The sequence below is a fragment of the Electrona antarctica genome (assembly GCF_951216825.1).
Source record: "Electrona antarctica genome assembly, chromosome: 14".
NCBI lineage: Eukaryota > Metazoa > Chordata > Actinopteri > Myctophiformes > Myctophidae > Electrona > Electrona antarctica.
Genome location: NC_136795.1, coordinates 10,987,923 through 11,006,901, shown reverse-complemented (window position 1 = coordinate 11,006,901; position 18,979 = coordinate 10,987,923). Strand labels below are relative to the sequence as shown.

General features: G+C 44.0%; 1 protein-coding gene across 1 annotated transcript in view; it reads right to left on the bottom strand.

Moving 5' to 3' along the window:
* Positions 1-17,563, bottom strand: part of LOC306936320 (carbonic anhydrase-related protein 10-like) — a 137,858-nt gene extending 120,295 nt beyond the window's left edge. Inside the window, exons 1-2 of the mRNA XM_079519809.1 lie at positions 17,109-17,563; positions 16,539-16,613 (exon numbers count right to left, since the gene is read on the bottom strand). Coding sequence (XP_079375935.1) covers positions 16,539-16,613; positions 17,109-17,169 — 136 coding nt within the window. The 5' untranslated portion in view covers positions 17,170-17,563. The remainder of the gene's footprint in view (positions 1-16,538; positions 16,614-17,108) is intronic.
* Between the last annotated feature and the right edge of the window lie 1,416 nt (positions 17,564-18,979).

Sequence of the window (18,979 nt, the reverse complement as noted above, 5' to 3'; positions counted from 1 at the left end):
CCTACCGGCATGTGCACTTAAGCCCCTCCAACTGATCCAAAATGCCGCAGCACGCTTGGTCTTCAACCAACCAAAATTCTCACACGTCTCCCCCCTTCTCCGCTCGCTCCATTGGCTCCCGGTCGCTGCCCGCACAGAATACAAAACTCTGATGCTGGCATTCAAAGCAACCAAAGGCATGGCCCCCCCATATCTCACAAGTATGATCGTACCCTACAAACCCTCCCGCTCACTCAGATCAGCCAACGCAGGGAAGCTGGAGGTACCTTCACTAAAAACGCCGGGACAACGCTCCACACGTCCCAAACTCTTCTCCCTTCTGGCTCCAAAACTATGGAATGCACTTCCCATTGCAGTCAGAACTGCAGCCTCACTCCCAATCTTCCGCCGTAGTCTGAAAACCCACCTCTTCAGACTCCACCATGGCCCGTAGCACTTGCCCTAGCCTAGCCCCTTAGATAGCACATTATGTAGACTTAGATAGTATTTTAAACAGACTTATAGCTTGTTATGTAGACAGCTCTAGAATTGCACTTTATGTAGTCATAGCACTTTATAGTACACATGTATAATATATTATATAGTATAGTATGTATAGTTTACATAGATACTCCACTGTTACGTTCTTAGTTTACGCATGATTCATGATAACTACTTTTTATACATGTGATGTATGCCATGCTTTTTGTTATTGCTTAATGTAAGTCGCTCTGGATTAAGAGCGTCTGCTAAATGCCTAAATTGTAAATTGTAAATTGTGTGCGTGTGTGTGGGTTTCCAGCTGGTGCTTGTTGATGCTATGAAGGCAATTATGTTTATGCACTGTCAAATACACTGTAGGTCTACATCTATTCTATGGTAGCATATACCTGTATAGACAGTATATTACAGCTCATTACTGAGTGTATTCAAGTATATTTGTTTATTTGTTTATTTGGATCCCCATTAGCTACTACCTTAGTAGCAGCTACTCTTCCTGGGGTCCACACATAAAATACATTACAATCAATACAGTCATATGAAATACATTTTACAAGACTGTAAGAAAACAGTTAAAAAAATAAAATACAACTAAATATAAAACAAGTGATTAATAACATTGCATATATATACAATTTCAGTTTGAGTAGCCTACCGTTACAGTATGAAATATTTTAAACAGTGCTCTGTTTTGGACCAATTGTAATTTCACTAAGTCCTTTTTTGCAGCACTAGACCATACCATTGGACAATAATCCAAATGAGTGAGTGCCAGTGTTTGCACAATTTGGGGAATGCATTGTTGTGGTATATATTTGGAACATCTCTTAATAACAGACAGACTTCTTCCCATTGCTGCAACAGTCTTATCAACCTGCTTTGACCATGTTAATTTACTATCTAAAATGATGCCTAGCAATTTTGTCTCCTCTACCTGTTGGATTGGCATCCCTTTGACTAATAGATTCAACAGAGGTTTATTTTTCATCGCAAACTTTGATCCAAATACAATACTTTTTGTTTTTGCTAAATTAAGAACTAGTTTATTACTATTGACCCATGTTATGACAGATTGTATATATACATCAATCTTTGTGTTTGAGCACAAAATGCACAAAATGCATTTTGAGAACCCACAAATGTTTGCACACAATTCTATAGTTGTGGCCCCCGGCCTAAACTAGTTGAATACCCCTGGCATAACAGGTGTTGGAATTGGCACCAAAATGTGTTGAGTAGTTAATGTATCTATTAACTTACTCAAGTAGGTTTTAATGACGAGGACAGACGATAGAGGACCCTCCTTCACCTGGGTGAAATGTACTCAACCAAATTTGTATTCAGCAAAAGAAAGAAAAAAATAATATCGTCATATCCCCAAACGGGTATGGACTAGTCTTCAATTAAACACAGACAAAACTTAAGTGGGTTTGGGGCCAAGGAAGAACAGTTACAATTCAGCACTCGGTTTCAATCGCAAATATTAAAAACCACAAATCAAGCCAGAAATCCCGGTGCAGTCAAAGACTCAGTCCTGAATTCCAACAGCCACATTAAGACAATTACAAAGTCAGCATACGATCACATTAAGAATATCAAGGATTAAAGAACTTGCGTCTCAGCAGGATTTGGAAAACCTTTCTGCATAAATTAGCATTGATCTCAGTAGACTCAAATTCTGTAATGGTGTCTTTACAACCCCCACACCTGCAAAAGAACAGCTGCAGTTGTTTCAGAACATTTCTGCTTGACTCTTCACTAAAACCAAGAAAGTCAATCATATCACTCCATTACTCAAATCTTTACTCTGCCTTTACTTAAATCTATTTCAAACTGTTGCCGCCGTCCAGACATTTCAGTATAGGTTTGTCCACTAAACATGGAGAAGTAGTACAGTTTGAATATCTGGAATAAACTCACAGAAAACTAGAAGTCTGCTGTTCCCAGCTCTGGTTCTCAGTGACTACTGCCAGTTTCCTATTCTGCATGGTACATGCATTTGTGTCCAGTCTTAGGTCTAAATTAATCCTTGATGAGACCAAAACGAAAGCTAGCCGACGCTGTAGGTCCCCAAGACACAGGGTGTGTTGAGGGCCCAGGTACGGCCGGGCCTTCATTTTCGGGTTTGATTATGTCAGAATGACTTATGGAGCATGTGATGTCATGAGGCGTGATGGACTTACAATCATATAATTGGAGATCTAAGGGTCTCCGCATGATGTCAAGTCGTGTCACGAGGCATGACCATATATGGAGGTGTGATGTTACGAGGCGTGATCGGTATGATATGGCCCCTGGTCATGTCTACGTTGCGACTACATATATGCCCATATATGGAGATCCCTGATGATGTCACATGATGTCACGATGACCATATATGGTGGCGTGACAGACCAACGGGAAATGCAACCTGCGGTCACAAAAACTACACATGTATGTGTATTTTTTTCCCCTTGGGATGAAAATCCCAAGGGATTGTTCATCTGTTTTGAATAGTGTTGTGCAGCCATTAAATGTACCGTAATTTCCAGACTATAAAGCGCACCTGAAGCTGCACCAGCTAAATTTAGGGAAAAAAACAAATGTGTACATATACAAGCCGCACTGGACTATAAGCCGCATAGAGGCCATGGTCGGCCATAGAGATAGATTTAGAAGGTCCCCTAGTCACTAAGGTCCCTAGTGGCCGTTAGCTGTAAAAATCCATAGATTAGCCGCACCGTTGTATAGGCCACAGGGTTCAAAGCATGGGAAAAAAGTAGCGGCTTATAGTCCGGAAATTACGGTACAGTAGTTTCCACACAATGCATGTCCTTGAATGTCTTTATCTACACCGATCAGAACCACAATGCTAATATGTTTTCTCCCAACCATTCATTGTTAAGCCATGGCCACTCACTGAGCCAATCATCAATGCAGGCATGGCTAAGCATGAACCACATGCCTTAGGCAGGACTACAAAAATAGAGGTTTTGCAATGTACTGTATACACCTGAACACAGGGTAATTGTTAGATTTTAATGAGGATCTCTTAAAAAAGATCTGCAGTCTCCCCCACCGTCCTACATACACATGCTTTGCACAGAGCATTCAGTTTGTACCAGAAGATATTGTTCCGTTTTAATGAGCACTAGCTTAACTTCCACAAAACTTTTACACCTACGATGCATAAAGTTGCATTTTGTCTAGACTTGATTAGCATCTCCCAATGTGTTTCTCTTAGGCTAGCTGTAAACTGTGTATGTTGCTGTTGACTGCTACAGTGCTAGTACAGTATTAGATAGCAAGTGGCATATATACTATGTCTGCAGGCTACATTTTTGAAAGCATAAAAACAGGCTCTCTGGGACAGAAGTGGGAAGCTTCTGTAGCGGTGGGTGGATGCGTAAAAACAGGGTGCAGAGGCCTCGCACACAACATTGTAGAAATCCCTTCGCCCAGCAGCTATCCTGTATTAGAACGGTATACAGTCGATGGTATCGGGAGCTCCCAATAGCCTCCACTGTTTATGCCTATAATTGGCATGTAGGGCAGCAAAGTAAGGATCTCTATACTACATCTGCCTGTTTCTGGAAAGCTTTCGTTTCGCCCCAGCAGCCGTGCCAGGGGGGGGGGGCATTCCGTCTCCCTTTGGGGGGGGACGTCCTGGGCACCACATACGGTAATTCCCAGGACTTATGTGGACGTCTTGGGCACAAAATGTGTTAAATAATATGTTTAGTGTTACAGATACAAACATCAACAAAGATACATGAATGTGGAACTACCACATCAGTAGCTGCCACTGTATTCAATACTACTAATGTACAGTATAGCTAGCTGTTGTGTGCATAGCAGACTTGGCAAGACTGCCACAAGTCTTCCGAAACACCATTTTGACATATCCACTCAAATCTGGATCCGTCAAACCTATGGCAGACAGCCTGTCTTCGTGGACTGCACATTACAATAGAATAGAATAGAATTCACTATTACACTCAGGGTAGGCTGACACCTGTCTACTATGAAACATGCAAATTCAGAGTTAAGGTTTGGATGCTACTGTATGGTGTTGTACGCATTAAAGCTAGACTTAAGGCGAAGCAGAATTATTTCAGTTGATATTGTTTACATCACATGCTGTTTAATTCACTGATATGTAGGGGTTTCATATTTTTTTATTGCGACCAAAGGTCGCAGTTAACTATGAAATCGTGCTTTTCCCGTCAGGGATCAGGGATGGAACACGTGACATCAACAGGGATGGAGATACCTGATGTCCATATATGGAGATCCCTGATGTCATCAATATTGGCCAGCAATTCTACATCTGACCTCAAACCCTTAGATCTCCATATATGGAGCTGACCTGTTCTGACATTCCATATGTTGATCCTTCCCCCATCCATCCTTCCTCTTGGGGCCTGCCCCAAAGTTATTAGTGCAGCCACGCCCGGCAGCCGGCGAAAACTAGAGTTCTCAACAGGCCCGAAAGCGCCAGCGCTCGCCCAGCAGTCTGCTGACAGCCTGTCGCCCTTTAGGCGTCTTACTGGTATCTTATTTTGTAGTATACAGTATGTATATAACCTTAACAACTGTAGTGAAGCAAAACAAAAGCTGTGATAGGACAACCTCATCTTTTGAAAAGTAGGTACTATACAGTGCAACCACTTTTAGGATTATAAATTATGACTACCTTGCAAGAATAAAAACTTGGGAGTTGTACATGAGCAGTTTATAGTACCAAAGATAGCGTTGTACAGTAGATAAAAATATACCAGTGTTGCATCCTACGCATTGCAGGGGATGGCCAATCAATGATGTCGTGCAAATACAGTAATGGGTACTTGGAATTTGTAGGCTATTGTATCATAAAGCTGAATGATACAGGGCTTAGCCAAAGTAGAGGGACAGGAAAATCCATGAACAGTATCACCATAGTCAAGCTGAGACAGAAAAAGCTCAGCAACTAATCTTTTCCTAGCAGACATGCAGGAATAAGACCTCAACCTGTATAAGGAAGTGAATGTAAATGTTTGCTTTTTTGCAAGACATCTGGGATGTACTCCTTCAGGATAACAGAGCGGGATTCATTCTGGTCCAATAATTCTGAACATCAATAGATGTATTGGCACAGTTCAAGCAGGAACAGGTGCAGGTATCAATACATGTATCGATCTATGATATCGGAATCAGTATTGGTTCCTTAAACCCTGTAACGGCTGGGCTCCAGTGCATGTCAGGTAAAGGTCACCTTTATTATGGTGCCTCTAGAGTTTAAATTAGCTAGGGCTGAAGGTATATCTCTAGTACTGTAGTATTAGTGGTCCTCTAGAGGGTGAACAGATTCAACAGAACTGCTTCTGCCCCCACACCCCTAGCCTGGCTAATAAGCCAGACCGAATCAGCCGTTGGCAAAAACAAAATTGCCTGCCGGCGGATTACGGTCTGGAGAGGCTCAATTGTACGCCCATTTCCTACACCAGAGAACTGGTGTGGCCAATCGGGACACGGTATGCAATATGGGCGGGCTTTGGTACAGTGATGTTCAATGCTTGAGACCTTTGACTGACAGTAGCTCTGACCAATTGCGTCAAAGAAAAAAAAATTGAACCCGCCCCCCGGGAAACAAGATCCATACACAGCATCTCCAGACTCAAATACCACACGACAGTGTGATTTGAGTCTGGCTTATTAGCCAGGCTACCACACCCCAGCATTACTTGCTGCTTGGCAGAAATGGAAATATATTTTATTTTAAAATATTTTTCACAAACATTAAATTACAAACAAGATGAAAGCTTCCTGCCACAACTTTTGTGAGGAGGTGGAGTTACAGACTGTAGCATTCGAGGATTGAAGAGTTGGAAACCCAAGACACTTAGGCCTATCAGAATGAATGGAAACCATTGGACACGAATCACGACACTAGACATTATGAGAAACTCAAAGGGTAGAACCAAAGTACAAACCTGCTTTGAATGCCGATATGGAGAAACCTAATTGCTACCACAGGGGGAGGTGGAGGGAGTTTGTTCACTTGAGCGGTTACTGCAGTAGCACAATGTTAAAGATGGAGTGCCGTGAATTTTGTATTTTCTCCATGTGTTTTCCACATGTTTTTCATGTGTTTATGAGGTGACAGTACTTCATTAGACCCCTTGGTGTGGTTGTTATGTGCCATGATGTCTTCCCTTTGTATTTACGGTTTATTCCTGGAGGCCGAAACCTTGACAGTCAAACGTGCCACTGAAAAAAAACCAGTGATATAGTGACATCACAATATCAGCCCCTCCCCTAACCCCTCCCCCTTTATTATCATAGCAGCTTCAGTTCAGGTGGATCACCACCCATCTCCGCCCACCAGGCAAACCAGGCATACTTAATGAACTGGTGGGCATGTCCACATAAAAACGACATTTTAACAAATACTGTACACGTTTTTGAAATAATTATTCCTCCTTATATAACAATAATACCTGATTGATGATCATATTTTAGGGTGGAAAAAAGTCACAGCACTCACACACACAGCATGTAAGAGTGATTCTGTTTAAACAAACCACGCAGATTGAATCAGTAGGATCATAGCTGTATGTGATTGGAGGGAGGGTGTATGTCCGTGCCTGCCTGAACTACCGCAATACTCTAGTCTATATAAAAATACACACTATCTCTATTTCACACACATACGGCTTGCTTGTAAGGCCCCCCCCAACCCCCACACACGCTCACACACAGCCCCCACACATACTTAAATAAATACACACTGCCACATGCACAATCATCCAGTCTTTCTATCTATTTAATAAACATGCTGTGTCTACATGTCCCTCTCACCATTTCAATGCTGCAAAGTAAACTGTCTCCATCAAACAACACAGGCGTGAACGCTCAGACGCACACACACAGTACTTAAGAGAGAAAGACAGTCTTGCATAATGCATATGCACTTGTCCTATTATCTTCATTTCTCGCGCAGGCACACGCACGCACACGCACACACACACACACACACATCATATCAACCACTTTGTCCCATGGCTAGCGACTACTGCCCCATAGCAAATTAGCCGAAGAAGTTATGGCAAACAAGCGGCCTGAACATGAATCCGTGTGCAATGGGCCGACACGGCCCAGAAGAGACTGGATAATAAGTGAGAACAAACAGCTCACAGCCAGCGTTAGTCCTAACGTGGTTACCACAGTGAGTAATTGCGGGGAAAGCTAACGAGCGTCCATTCAGGCGGGGAAAATAAGGATGCGTAATGATGTTAAGAGATTATTGAGATTGAAAGTATAACAACTAACTTCACGCTCTCTCTCGCTCCCTCCCTCTCACTTGGGTTTTCTCTCTCTCTCCCTCATTGTTGTCAGTGTCTCTTTCTCTCTTTCTTCAATCGTTTACCCTCTATAACGTTTTGTCTCTCTCTCTCTCTCTCTCTCTCTCTCTCGTGAAATTGATGACCTACTGACTACTGAAATAGGCGTCAAGCGCGTAGACATCACATGTGAAGTCCAGAAGATGGTCACATATTTCGGCATGTCACCAATTTCACCGTAACACTGTCATGCTGGAGTGACCGAGTGTGAGTGAGCGAGTGGCCGAGATTTTGGGTACTGGAATGTAGCTTATGTCTCCGTCTGTTGCTCGCCCTCCTAATTGTGTAGTCACTCGACGGTCTTCCTCCCTCCTTCCCGTCTCACTCCTTCTCTAATTTATACATTGTCAAACGACAAAGTCACAAAGTATAAATTAATATAAAAGTCACTTATTTTCAACTGAGGAAAGTGTCGACGCGAACGTGTCGTCACTTTGGACGTGTGACAAGGTCGTTAGACTAATTATAAATTAGCCATTTTGCCATGGGCACTTCATCAACCCTATCGTTCACCATCTCTGTTCTCCCTGTCATCTCAGGCAGACCCCATATACCTCTATCTCTCTCTCTCTCTCTCTCTCTCTCTCTCTCTTCCATCTCTGTTTCACTCTTCCTCTCCCCTTGTCTATCTCTCTGTCTCGTCATGCCCACACTTTTAATCTTTATTTCTCATTTCGTTCTCTCGCTCTCTCTAGATTTCCTTCCACTTCTCTCCATCAGTGGCATCTAAATTTGCTTGTATCTCCTCTATAGCGCGTGGGAGGAATACTGTTTCTCTATCCCCTCCACCTCCTCTCTCTTCTTCTGTCCTACTCTCTCTTGTGGGCCCTTGAGACACTGCAAGTGTATATGCTGTGCGCTTGCGTGCGTGTGGTGTGTGCGTGTGTGTGTGTGCGCGTGTGCGTGTAAGTCAGAGTGATTGAAGGAAGAAAAATGGAGAGAGAGGGAGTGAAAGAGGGAAGGAGGGAGGGAACTAAAGAGAGAGGGAAAGAAAAATTGTGGCAGAGCGCAATGGAGATGATAAAAGAGAACGAGAGAGGGATGCAGAGACGGAGACAATGCGAAAGGGAGAACACAGGGAGAGAAGGAGAGAGAGAGAGAGCCATGGACTGTGAAACAAAGGCTGAGAAAGAGAGGAAGAGCCGCCTCTGATCAGTAAGTTGGCGCCCTACTTCCTCTGACTGCAGAACACCAATAACAAGCCTGAACACACACACACACACACACACACACACACACACACACACACACACACACACACACACACACACACACACACACACACACACACACACACACACACACACACACACACACACACACACACACACACACACACACACACACACACACACACACACACACACACACACTCTTACTTACTTACAGGCAGATGGATGCGCAGGCACGGACACACAAATACACAGACCCAGAAGGCAGGCACAGACACAGTCCTGTGTGTGTGTGTGCTACACACTCACGCAAATCACTCGCACCCCCCACATACACACAAAATAAACAAGTTATGACAATCTACCCTGCATAGTGCATACATAATATCCCTGTTTTCTATTCCACGCACGCACGTGCACACGCACACGCACACAATTACATATCAACACTGCAACACAAACAACACATTCTGGTGTGAAAACATACAAGGTGATATGACTACCGTCTCCTTTTTATTCCCTACTTGTCTTTCATTCTCCTTTCTCGAGTGGCCCATCCACTCACTTCGTGTCCAGAATGTTTAACACCTAAATTATACTCCATCATACAGCGGTGTCACACCAATCTACAAGCTCATGTGCTGCGGTGCCATGGAGAGCATGTATACCTCGGCTAGTTTAGGCACGCGACACCATCGTACGATGCGGTATGTTGCAAGCATAGTGGTGCAGATACATGAACACGGAGCGAATCGCATTCACCGCCAATTGTTTGCCGCTGGTGGCCGTGTTGCTAATATGCAAGCTGTGCTTAAATGTTTCATAATCCCCCTAGAAGCACCAATGTTCGCCAACACTTTTCAGCATGCTACATTTAGTTTTTCTCTGGACCAATTCAGATTGTTTAGTGCTCCTGGTGGGTTTATATATAAACAGCTTGTCATACAAAACAGAAGAATGGATAACTTTTTGACTGGGTGAACATAATAACCGTGGGTATATATTGCCAGCATGGACAACTTCTGTAGAGTTTACTTTTTTCCCCACTCTTAAGGCTCATACATACGTCTGGATTTTCGGTGGTTAGGTGACCACCGCTCCGGTGGTGAGCTGACCACCGGAGCTGAAATAACGTTGAGCGGTGGCGAGTAAAAACAGAGAGAAGGGCTGGAGCGGTGGCGGTGGTTTGCTCTTCACCGCGGCTCGTGACGTCATGTTGTAGTTCGGTGGTCACCTAACCACCGAAAATCCAGACTATGTTCAGAGCCTTTAGACAATTATTTGTACATTCTGTGCTGCTATTGTGAGTGTTTGCTCACTGGAAACACTCTACTACACCAGTGGGTCTCGAAGTGCCCTTGAGTGTGTTCCAAATGGCCCCGTACAGGTGTGTAACTCTGAGAGTTACCCTTATGGGTCAATTTGGTTCCGTTTTTACACTCTCAGAGATATAGAAATTAAAGTTTGAGTTTGAGAACCACTGCACACTCAATGGAACAGAGCCTTAATTAGTATCATCGGTAACACCACAGGAAGTAGGGAAGTGGCCCGGAAGTAGGACGTTAATCTGTGTGCAATTGTGCATATAGTCCATTGTGTTCGTATAGACTGTATACCGTATAGACAACTCGGTGCTGGATGCACCGAGGTGGATTTGAATTGTGGTGAACAAGTACTTTACCTCTGCACCACCCTGGTACATATAACTCGGTTAAATGCTGGCGCACAGAAACACCTGCAGTAAATTAAACATGCCCCACATTATGTTATTACCATCAGCTGCTAATTAATCTGTGAATAATTATCCATGATCATCTTGAATCTTCATCTATCAATCTCATGTGGCATCAAAGTGATTGCGATGTGGGTTACCGTACCCTGCTGCATTCAATAATCTGATTGGCCGCCAGCCGGCACACTTTTCATTTGCATAAAGTTGAGACAATCTCAAGTCAGGCAGGGTTTCGTTTGGAGGGAGGGGTGGGGGGTGTCAGTGGAAGAGAGAGGAGACCGATACCATTTAAAATTACAATGGACATTCTCATGATAAAAAGCCCTGCAGTGAATCCAAACAACTAGAGGAATTAAATAAATAAATGAATAAATCGGTGACAAAGCAATTAAGAATGGAGGAACATTCCTGATTCACAGCACATCACATAGGTGAAGGTATCTGTGATGTTATGGATTATTCAGTATAATCCTCTAGACTCAAATCAAAAAAATTACCGTATGTAAACTAACAACACTGTAAGGGCTCTATTTTCGTCCATGCTAAACCCCTTATCCCTAGGGTCGGAGGGGTCAGAGGCGGGCGATCAGTGAACCAATATATTCTCCAGCGCTTGCTCCATGCGCCCCCACCCCTCTAGACCAGAAAGCACGCTGGCTGGGCCAGGCTAGAAGATCATCCTGAAATGAACCCAGCCTGTAGCATCCTGGGAGCTCACAGGTCTTCCAGGATTCCTGTCCGTCGCTCTCCACTGGTCTGACAAATAAAATTCTTATACCTCGAAAATAGTGAATAAATAAATAGATAAGCCGACATAAATAAATTACATTGAAATGTAGCAGCCATTTTCTTTGCACCAATGTGTATTCTTCTGAGGAGAAAAAACGCGCGCACACAACACACACACACACACACACACACACACACACACACACACACACACACACACACACACACACACACACACACACACACACACACACACACACACACACACACACACACACACACACACACAACCATATAAGCACACATCAAACACACATCACATTGTCCTCAAGAAAAGCAGCACGCACGCACGCGCGCACACACGCACGGCCAATGAGCTGGTACATCTATTCTAAAATAGCAGGAAGACACAGACAGAAGACAGACAGACAGACAGACAGACAGACAGACAGACAGACAGACAGACAATATTATGGGGAGAAACTGAGACAACGAGGGGAAAATGGAGATAATGAGAGAGAGGGAGGAGGGAAAGCGAAGTGAAGCGAGGAAGAACAAATTAAAGGAGAGTAGAGAGAGAGAGAAACAGAGAGAGAACATAATGAGAGAGACAGGGGATTGAGAAGGAGGGAGCAGGAGGGAAGGAGGTACTGGGGTGTCGAGGGGTGAGGAAGAATGAAAGGTGGACGAAAAGGGAGATTACAACAGGAAAGAACAGAGAGAGATGAAAGTAAAGTGAAAGGAGAGGAGAGGAGTGGAGAGAGGACAGAATGACGAGACGAGATTTGGAAGAAGAGCAGAAAGCCAGCCCAGGACTAGCAGAGATGAGAGATAAAAGTAATGAAAGAGAGAGAGAATTAGACAGACGTGTACAGTAGCTGTGATCAAATATAAAACTGAACTGAAGAACTGTGGAATGAACCCGATTGCCCTAACTAAGAGAGAAGAGAGAGAGAAACCTCAGACAGATTTGTTTGCACAGATAAAATAGAGTTAGACTCGCTTTGAGTGGCTGCAACGGTGCGTAATTTAAATCAAATCAAACACAGTTTGATAACTGCCTTTTTTCACACCCATCAAGAACAGACTGACCAATAAGATATTGCATTAGACTGACTCTGTGTGCAAAGGCATTTAGCATAATTGTACTGTCAAAGTGTAAAACTTAAAATGAGAGTAAAATTAACACTTTGCTCTGCATAAAATGTCACAGACATAAAAACATGATCAGCACGAAAGAACACAACAGGTATTCTATGTCAAAACGCATTTCACAGTTGAACAGCCTTTTTCCAAACTAAACTTGTTCTAGGCTAAATTAAATGGACATTATAAGTAAAGAGATTGAGCAGGGAGAGGGGGATTGAGCAGGGAGAGGGGGATTGAGCAGGGAGAGGGGGATTGTGAGCCAATCTTGTGTATCATGCTGTCATAAAGCACTGAATATTAGATAGGCTCCCTGTCTGGGAGTCAGAATGTTGCCGGTTCGACCCTCAGCCCACTCTGTCTACACGTCAAAGTGTCCCTGAGCAAGACCCTGAGGAAGCTGCTAGACCCCGCCTAGCAGCTTCCCCTCAGCGCTCATCTGAGCCATCTGAGCAGCCATCTGCTGGGTAAAACAGTAAAAGAACAAGAACAAGAAAATGCTCCCTTTCCTTTCCCTGTCAGTATATGTCTTCAGGGGCCCAGAATTTCTGGCAAAGGTCCTGGTTCCAAATCTCATATGCGAGCATATTATGTTCACACAGAGAGAGCAGTAAAGGCCTATTCATAGTCTGGATTTTCGGTGGTGAGCTGACCACCGGAGCTGAAATAACGTTGAGCGGTGGTGAGTAAATACAGAGAGAAGGGCTGGAGCGGTGGCGGTGGTTTGCTCTTCACCGCGGCTCGTGACGTCATGTTGTAGTTCGGTGGGCACCCCACCACCGAAAATCCAGACTATGTATGAGCCTTAAGGGAACACCAAAACAACGGAAGACCTCCATTGTAAGAAACAGCTTGTGTTAGCACTGCAGTAGCTCACGCTGTTCATCTTTGATGTGATCAGAACACACATCTGAACCTTGGATGGATGATTCAAAACCACGGACAGCGCTCGTAGTTTTAGAGATAATAGCCAATAGAAGATCCTACTTTGAATGGAGCTCTGAGGGGGGCGTGCGCAAAAATACTGGTGCTGGGGGTGACGAAGGCGTTGCCTAGCAACCGGGTCAGTGTTGAATGTTGATTTTCAGCGAGTACATTAAATTATGGAGAATTCCATCAGAAGCAGATTAATGTGGGTTAATGAGGCAGAAAGAGCAGATCTTTGATGGCAAAACATGAGTGTTGTCATCTTTTTGTAGCAGCTGCCGAGTCGGATTGGTGAGTGTGGCACATGGCACCCATGTGTGCTCATGCACACATGGGTCTGTGTGTGCTCACTGTCTGACAGACAGACAGATAGATACTGTTCTTTTGGGCTTGTATTGGCTTCGGTTTAGGTGCTGAACATTAGACCCCACCCACTGTATACAGTGCTGGAATGGTGCTTTTGCCACCTAGATCTCCACTGTTGTGCTTTCATACACCATGACATACTGTATTTGTCTTGGTGGACAAAGTGTGTGCCATCTCTCTCCATTAATTAATAGCCATCTGGTTGTGTGTGTGTGTAGTCCCTCAGAGAGGGCTTATACGGGTGTATACGGGTGCTCCAATCAACATCACACCAACCTTTCTTCTAAACTGTCCTTGGTACGTTTCTGGCAGATTGTGGAAATAAATTACGACCACCTTGAATTTCTGATAAATCACACACAATTTTCAAAATGGTGCACTCTGCTGTGGTGTTCGGCTAGTTAGAAAATAATGGAAGTGCAGGAAGTGCTGAAAATAACTTTGGCATTGGAATGCGTTCGTTCGTTTTCTCCACAATTACACCATTTTGTTCTTATGACCTTAAAGGACAACTTTGGGGTTTTTTTCAACCAAGGTTCATGTTTTAGGTTGTTATAACAGTACTGCCGTACTGCAGTGGTTCTCAAACTTTTTCATGTCAAGGACCCCCAAATTGACACTAATTAGCCCATTTGAAAAGATATGGGACCCCAATTTATATTGTAAAATCAATGATAATTTAACTCTGAGAGTGTACATTTGTACACTCTCAGAGTTACAGACCCATAAGGGTCCATTTGGTAAATCATTTAGCCCTACTGGGAACACTAAGGGCACATTGACATCAGTTGAGAGTCAGCGACATTTCTTGTCCATGTCTTTATCGTCCATGACCAGATTTCACACCCCCTGCTCTATTTGGGGGATTTCAATCAACAACTTTCCAACCTATGAGTCAACAAATCAATGGCATGACCGCCGGGGGATTTTTTTTAAAAGGGTCTCACAGTCAGTGTGGGAAATAACACACTGGGTTGGACTGAATAACATTTTGTCATGTTCACAGCAGTACTTCTCTACAGTCGTTTGGTCCTCTGTCCACACCATTTCGGTGTGTAATTTGTGCAATTCATATCAATTTCCCATAGATATGGTCAGCATTGTCTGTCTTTGTTGTAACATTGTTTGTCTTTGTTGTAAAATTCTCTGTCGCTCTGGGTGTAAAAGGTGACATTATTTCATACAGAAGGATGGTGTTCCTGCTATCACTGTCACACCTCCAACAGTGCCCATGGTGGACTATGCATGGCAGGGGGGTCCTCTTCCCTAAGTCTAAACCTGACCGCATACCAAAAATCGCACTCTGTGTGAACTGAGTGGTGCAATAATTGTTGTGACTGTAGGTCGCAGATTACTATGAAAACCTGCAAATCTGTCGATCCGTCAGTCAGTCACGCCTCAATAATATGGTTGTCAGTCCATCACGCCTCGTGACATCACGCCTCATATGGTTGTCAGTCCATCACGCCTTGTGACATCACACCTCGTCACACGTCACGCCACCATATATGGCTGTCAGTCCATCACGCCACGTGACATCACGCCTCATATGGTTGTCAGTCCTTCACGCCTCGTGACATCACGCCTCATGACATCACACCTCGTCAAACGTCACGCCACCATATATGGCTGTCAGTCCATCACGCCACGTGACACGTCACGTCTCATATATGGCCATCTCCATATGAAGATCACGACACTGACCTCACCAAACCCTGGATAGCCATACATGGAGAAGACTGAATCATCACCTAGATCTGCATATATGAAGCCGGCCAGCAACTCTACATCTGACCTCAAACCCTTAGATCTCCATATATTGAGATGACCTGTTCTGACATTCCATGTTGATCCTCCCCACCCGTCCTTCCTCTTCGATGTCTCCCTTTTGACTGATACCTGTCCATTCTAGACAGGCCCGCCCCAAAGTTACCGTATTACTGCAGCCGCCCGCACCTGGCAGCCGGCGAGTTCTCAACAGACCCGAAAATTAAGGCCCGGCCCTAACTGGGCCCTCATCAAACCCTGTACACTAGTCAAGACACTGCCCCCGCTGCCACCCTTAGATCTCCATATATGGAGCTTACCTGTTCTGACATTCCATATGTTGATCTGACCTCATCAAATCCTGTACACTCAAGACAGGCTCCATATATGGCCAGTACAGAATTCATTCCATATGTTGATCTGACCCCCCATGCCATAGCGCCAGCGCTCGCCCAATAGTCTCTCGTCGCCCAGGCGTGCACACGACCTCGCCCTTTGTCGCTTCTCGCCCTCAGGGCGTCTTACTGGGAATAATAATGGCTGCAGTGGTCAATGTGTGTGTATGTGTGTGGTGTGTGTGTGTGTGTTGCTCAACAGTGCCACTTTAGGTCACCCAGCGGTACTGCAGCTGTTTCATGCAAATACACACATAGACATAGTCACTCATAGGAGCGGTTGGCACCGCTCAAAAGGTACGTTTTGCTGCAGGGTCATCGGCTGGAGACCAGCATTCATGTATGTGCATGACGCTATATACAAGGCTTCAGTATTCCGTGTGCCTATAAACTCATCAGGTAAGGAGAGTGGCTGAGGTGTGTTTGTTGTGGAGCACCACATGGATGGTGATGGTTACTGTACCTGGAACAAAGCTCCCCTGGACAACATCTTTATACGCCCACCAACCGTCATGAAGCTTGGATGTGATAGCCTGAGCTGAGGACAAAGAGATTATTACAGTTGTTGTCAGATTTAACAATTCTTGACATGTTGTGCCAATAAAATGCTCACAAAGGATGGGAAATTATTTGTCTGAAGAGTTTAAGGCAATATATGAGCATAATAATGACAGAGACAGGGTGACATAAACCTACATTAATTGATCGAAAGAGATTGTCCAAAAAGAAAGTGATGTCCCTTTACAAGGGATTGATGACACATAGGGGTGTGTGTGTGTGTGTGTGTGTGTGTGTGTGTGTGTGTGTGTGTGTGTGTGTGTGTGTGTGTGTGTGTGTGTGTGTGTGTGTGTGTGCGTGCGCGCGGCTGGAATGATAACTTCTTGTGCCCAAATTAGTGTGGTGTACATTATGTATTACATTTATCAGACACATTATTTTCTACCACATTTAAGCACATTATTTCAATCAGTTCAGTTAAAATCCTGTCAAAACCCCTGTTTACTGTAGATGACGCAGTCTGCTTAGCGCTTACCTGATGGTGTGCAGATGAAATATGCTTGAAAAACCAGAGATATGTCCCAAACGATATGCATTCTTCGTTCATTTCATGCTCAGTTCTTTGCTCAAGCTTGTGCACGGCGGTAATCGGTCAATTCGCACTCCAGCACGAGAGACGCAAAACTTTGAGCAGTCATTTCCCTTCCACCCGATTCACCGTCCTCTGAGTCTCCAGCGCAGAGACTTCAAAGCTGTCACACTGCGCCCCGGCTCAGCTGCACCTGGTTCTGTTGATTCTGCAGTTGGATTTAGGATTTAACCGTTTTAAGGAGTATAACACGACACTGTTGATTTTACAAGACGCAACCAAAAGCAATGTCGCTGAACTAGCCTGGGGTGAATGAAATATCCTTCACAATGTTATCAAAATTATTTTCGGGTCCCCTTTGCAACGCGCACAACTTCCTTCCCGTCCGGACGACGCAGGGCGCTCGTTGGACACAGCTGAGAGAGAGATAGAGAGAGAGAAAGAGAGAGAGAGAGAGTCAATTTCAAAATTCAAATGATATGGCTTAATTAAATTATAATACGTCACATTCGTCAACCTGCTCAAAACGAAAACATTGAATAGGCTATAGTATACATTTGTTGTGCATATTGTGCAAAAGGAGTCTCGTTGACCACTTTAATAGTGAAAAGATGAGCTAGCCTATATCTGCAGCCCTACAAAGCAGTCTCATTTGAGATTGGATATAACAACAACCGTACACCGTTGTCTTGGGTTAATTTTTTTTATACTTTTATTTTATTTTAGATTGGATCAAGTCTTATATCCACGCCTATATTTGCAGTCGACCTTATAGACATGCTGCCTGTAACTTTACTACATGGAAGTGGTGTGACCTCTAGCGTTTTCACTGGGCTTTTACTCCATAAATGACTGAACTTTGTCAGTGCATGCACTGTGCATATACTACTTTGTAGCTAAGGCTGCTAAGCTATAGGTGATGGTTTTGATAATAACTCAGTTGTATTATTTATAGATTATACCCGAGAGGTATGGGTAAACACAGCAGGTGTTACCAAAAATGCAATAGCCTAGACGTTTTTCCATTTAGTGTATGACTTTGTGAACATGCACAATAGCAGTTTGGCTTGAAATCATTGGTAATACAATACCCTATTATTTCATTTAAAAATGAAACATAATTATTGACTCGACTGTGATATTGCAAACAAGGACAAGGTTGTACTGTATACTGTACCTATTAACACATGTTAATAGGTACAGTATACAGTGAAAGCATGCAGTTTCTGTCATGGAGTTCTATATCCAACTTTTTGTTGACTGGCTACCTAATCTAATTGTACACAACCATATCTCAGGGCCCAGGGGTCCTGTAATTTAATTTCTGCCTTGTTTATAATTTGAAGACCCACTGAAAAATCCAATTTCACATCCTAGAACCGACCCTAACCCAGAAAAGACAGCACATTCTTTTTTTGGAGCTAAGTTAAGTGCGTTACTGTAAGTTGTCACCTCACAGCTAGAAGGTCCTGGGTTCTATTCCCAGTGGGGATGCTGTGGGTGCTGGGGGTGTTCTCTCCTCCACGTCATCAGTGCACATACCCTATAGGTGCATGGGGTTGGCAAAAGGGCCTTTCTAAAAAAAATAAAAAAAAAGAATTATCCCACAAAGTTTTTCACCCAGTGTCAATTATCTAATGTAATCCTGGGCGCTACACTTCCTCTGCCAACCTGGGGGGGCAGCAGACTGGCCTCATGCTTCCTTCTGCATGAGAACATGCAAACTCCACACAGAAAGGCCCTTTCGCCAACCCCGCCTCGGGTATGGGCACTGATGACGCGGAGGAGAGAACATGCCCCCAGCACCCACAGTGCCC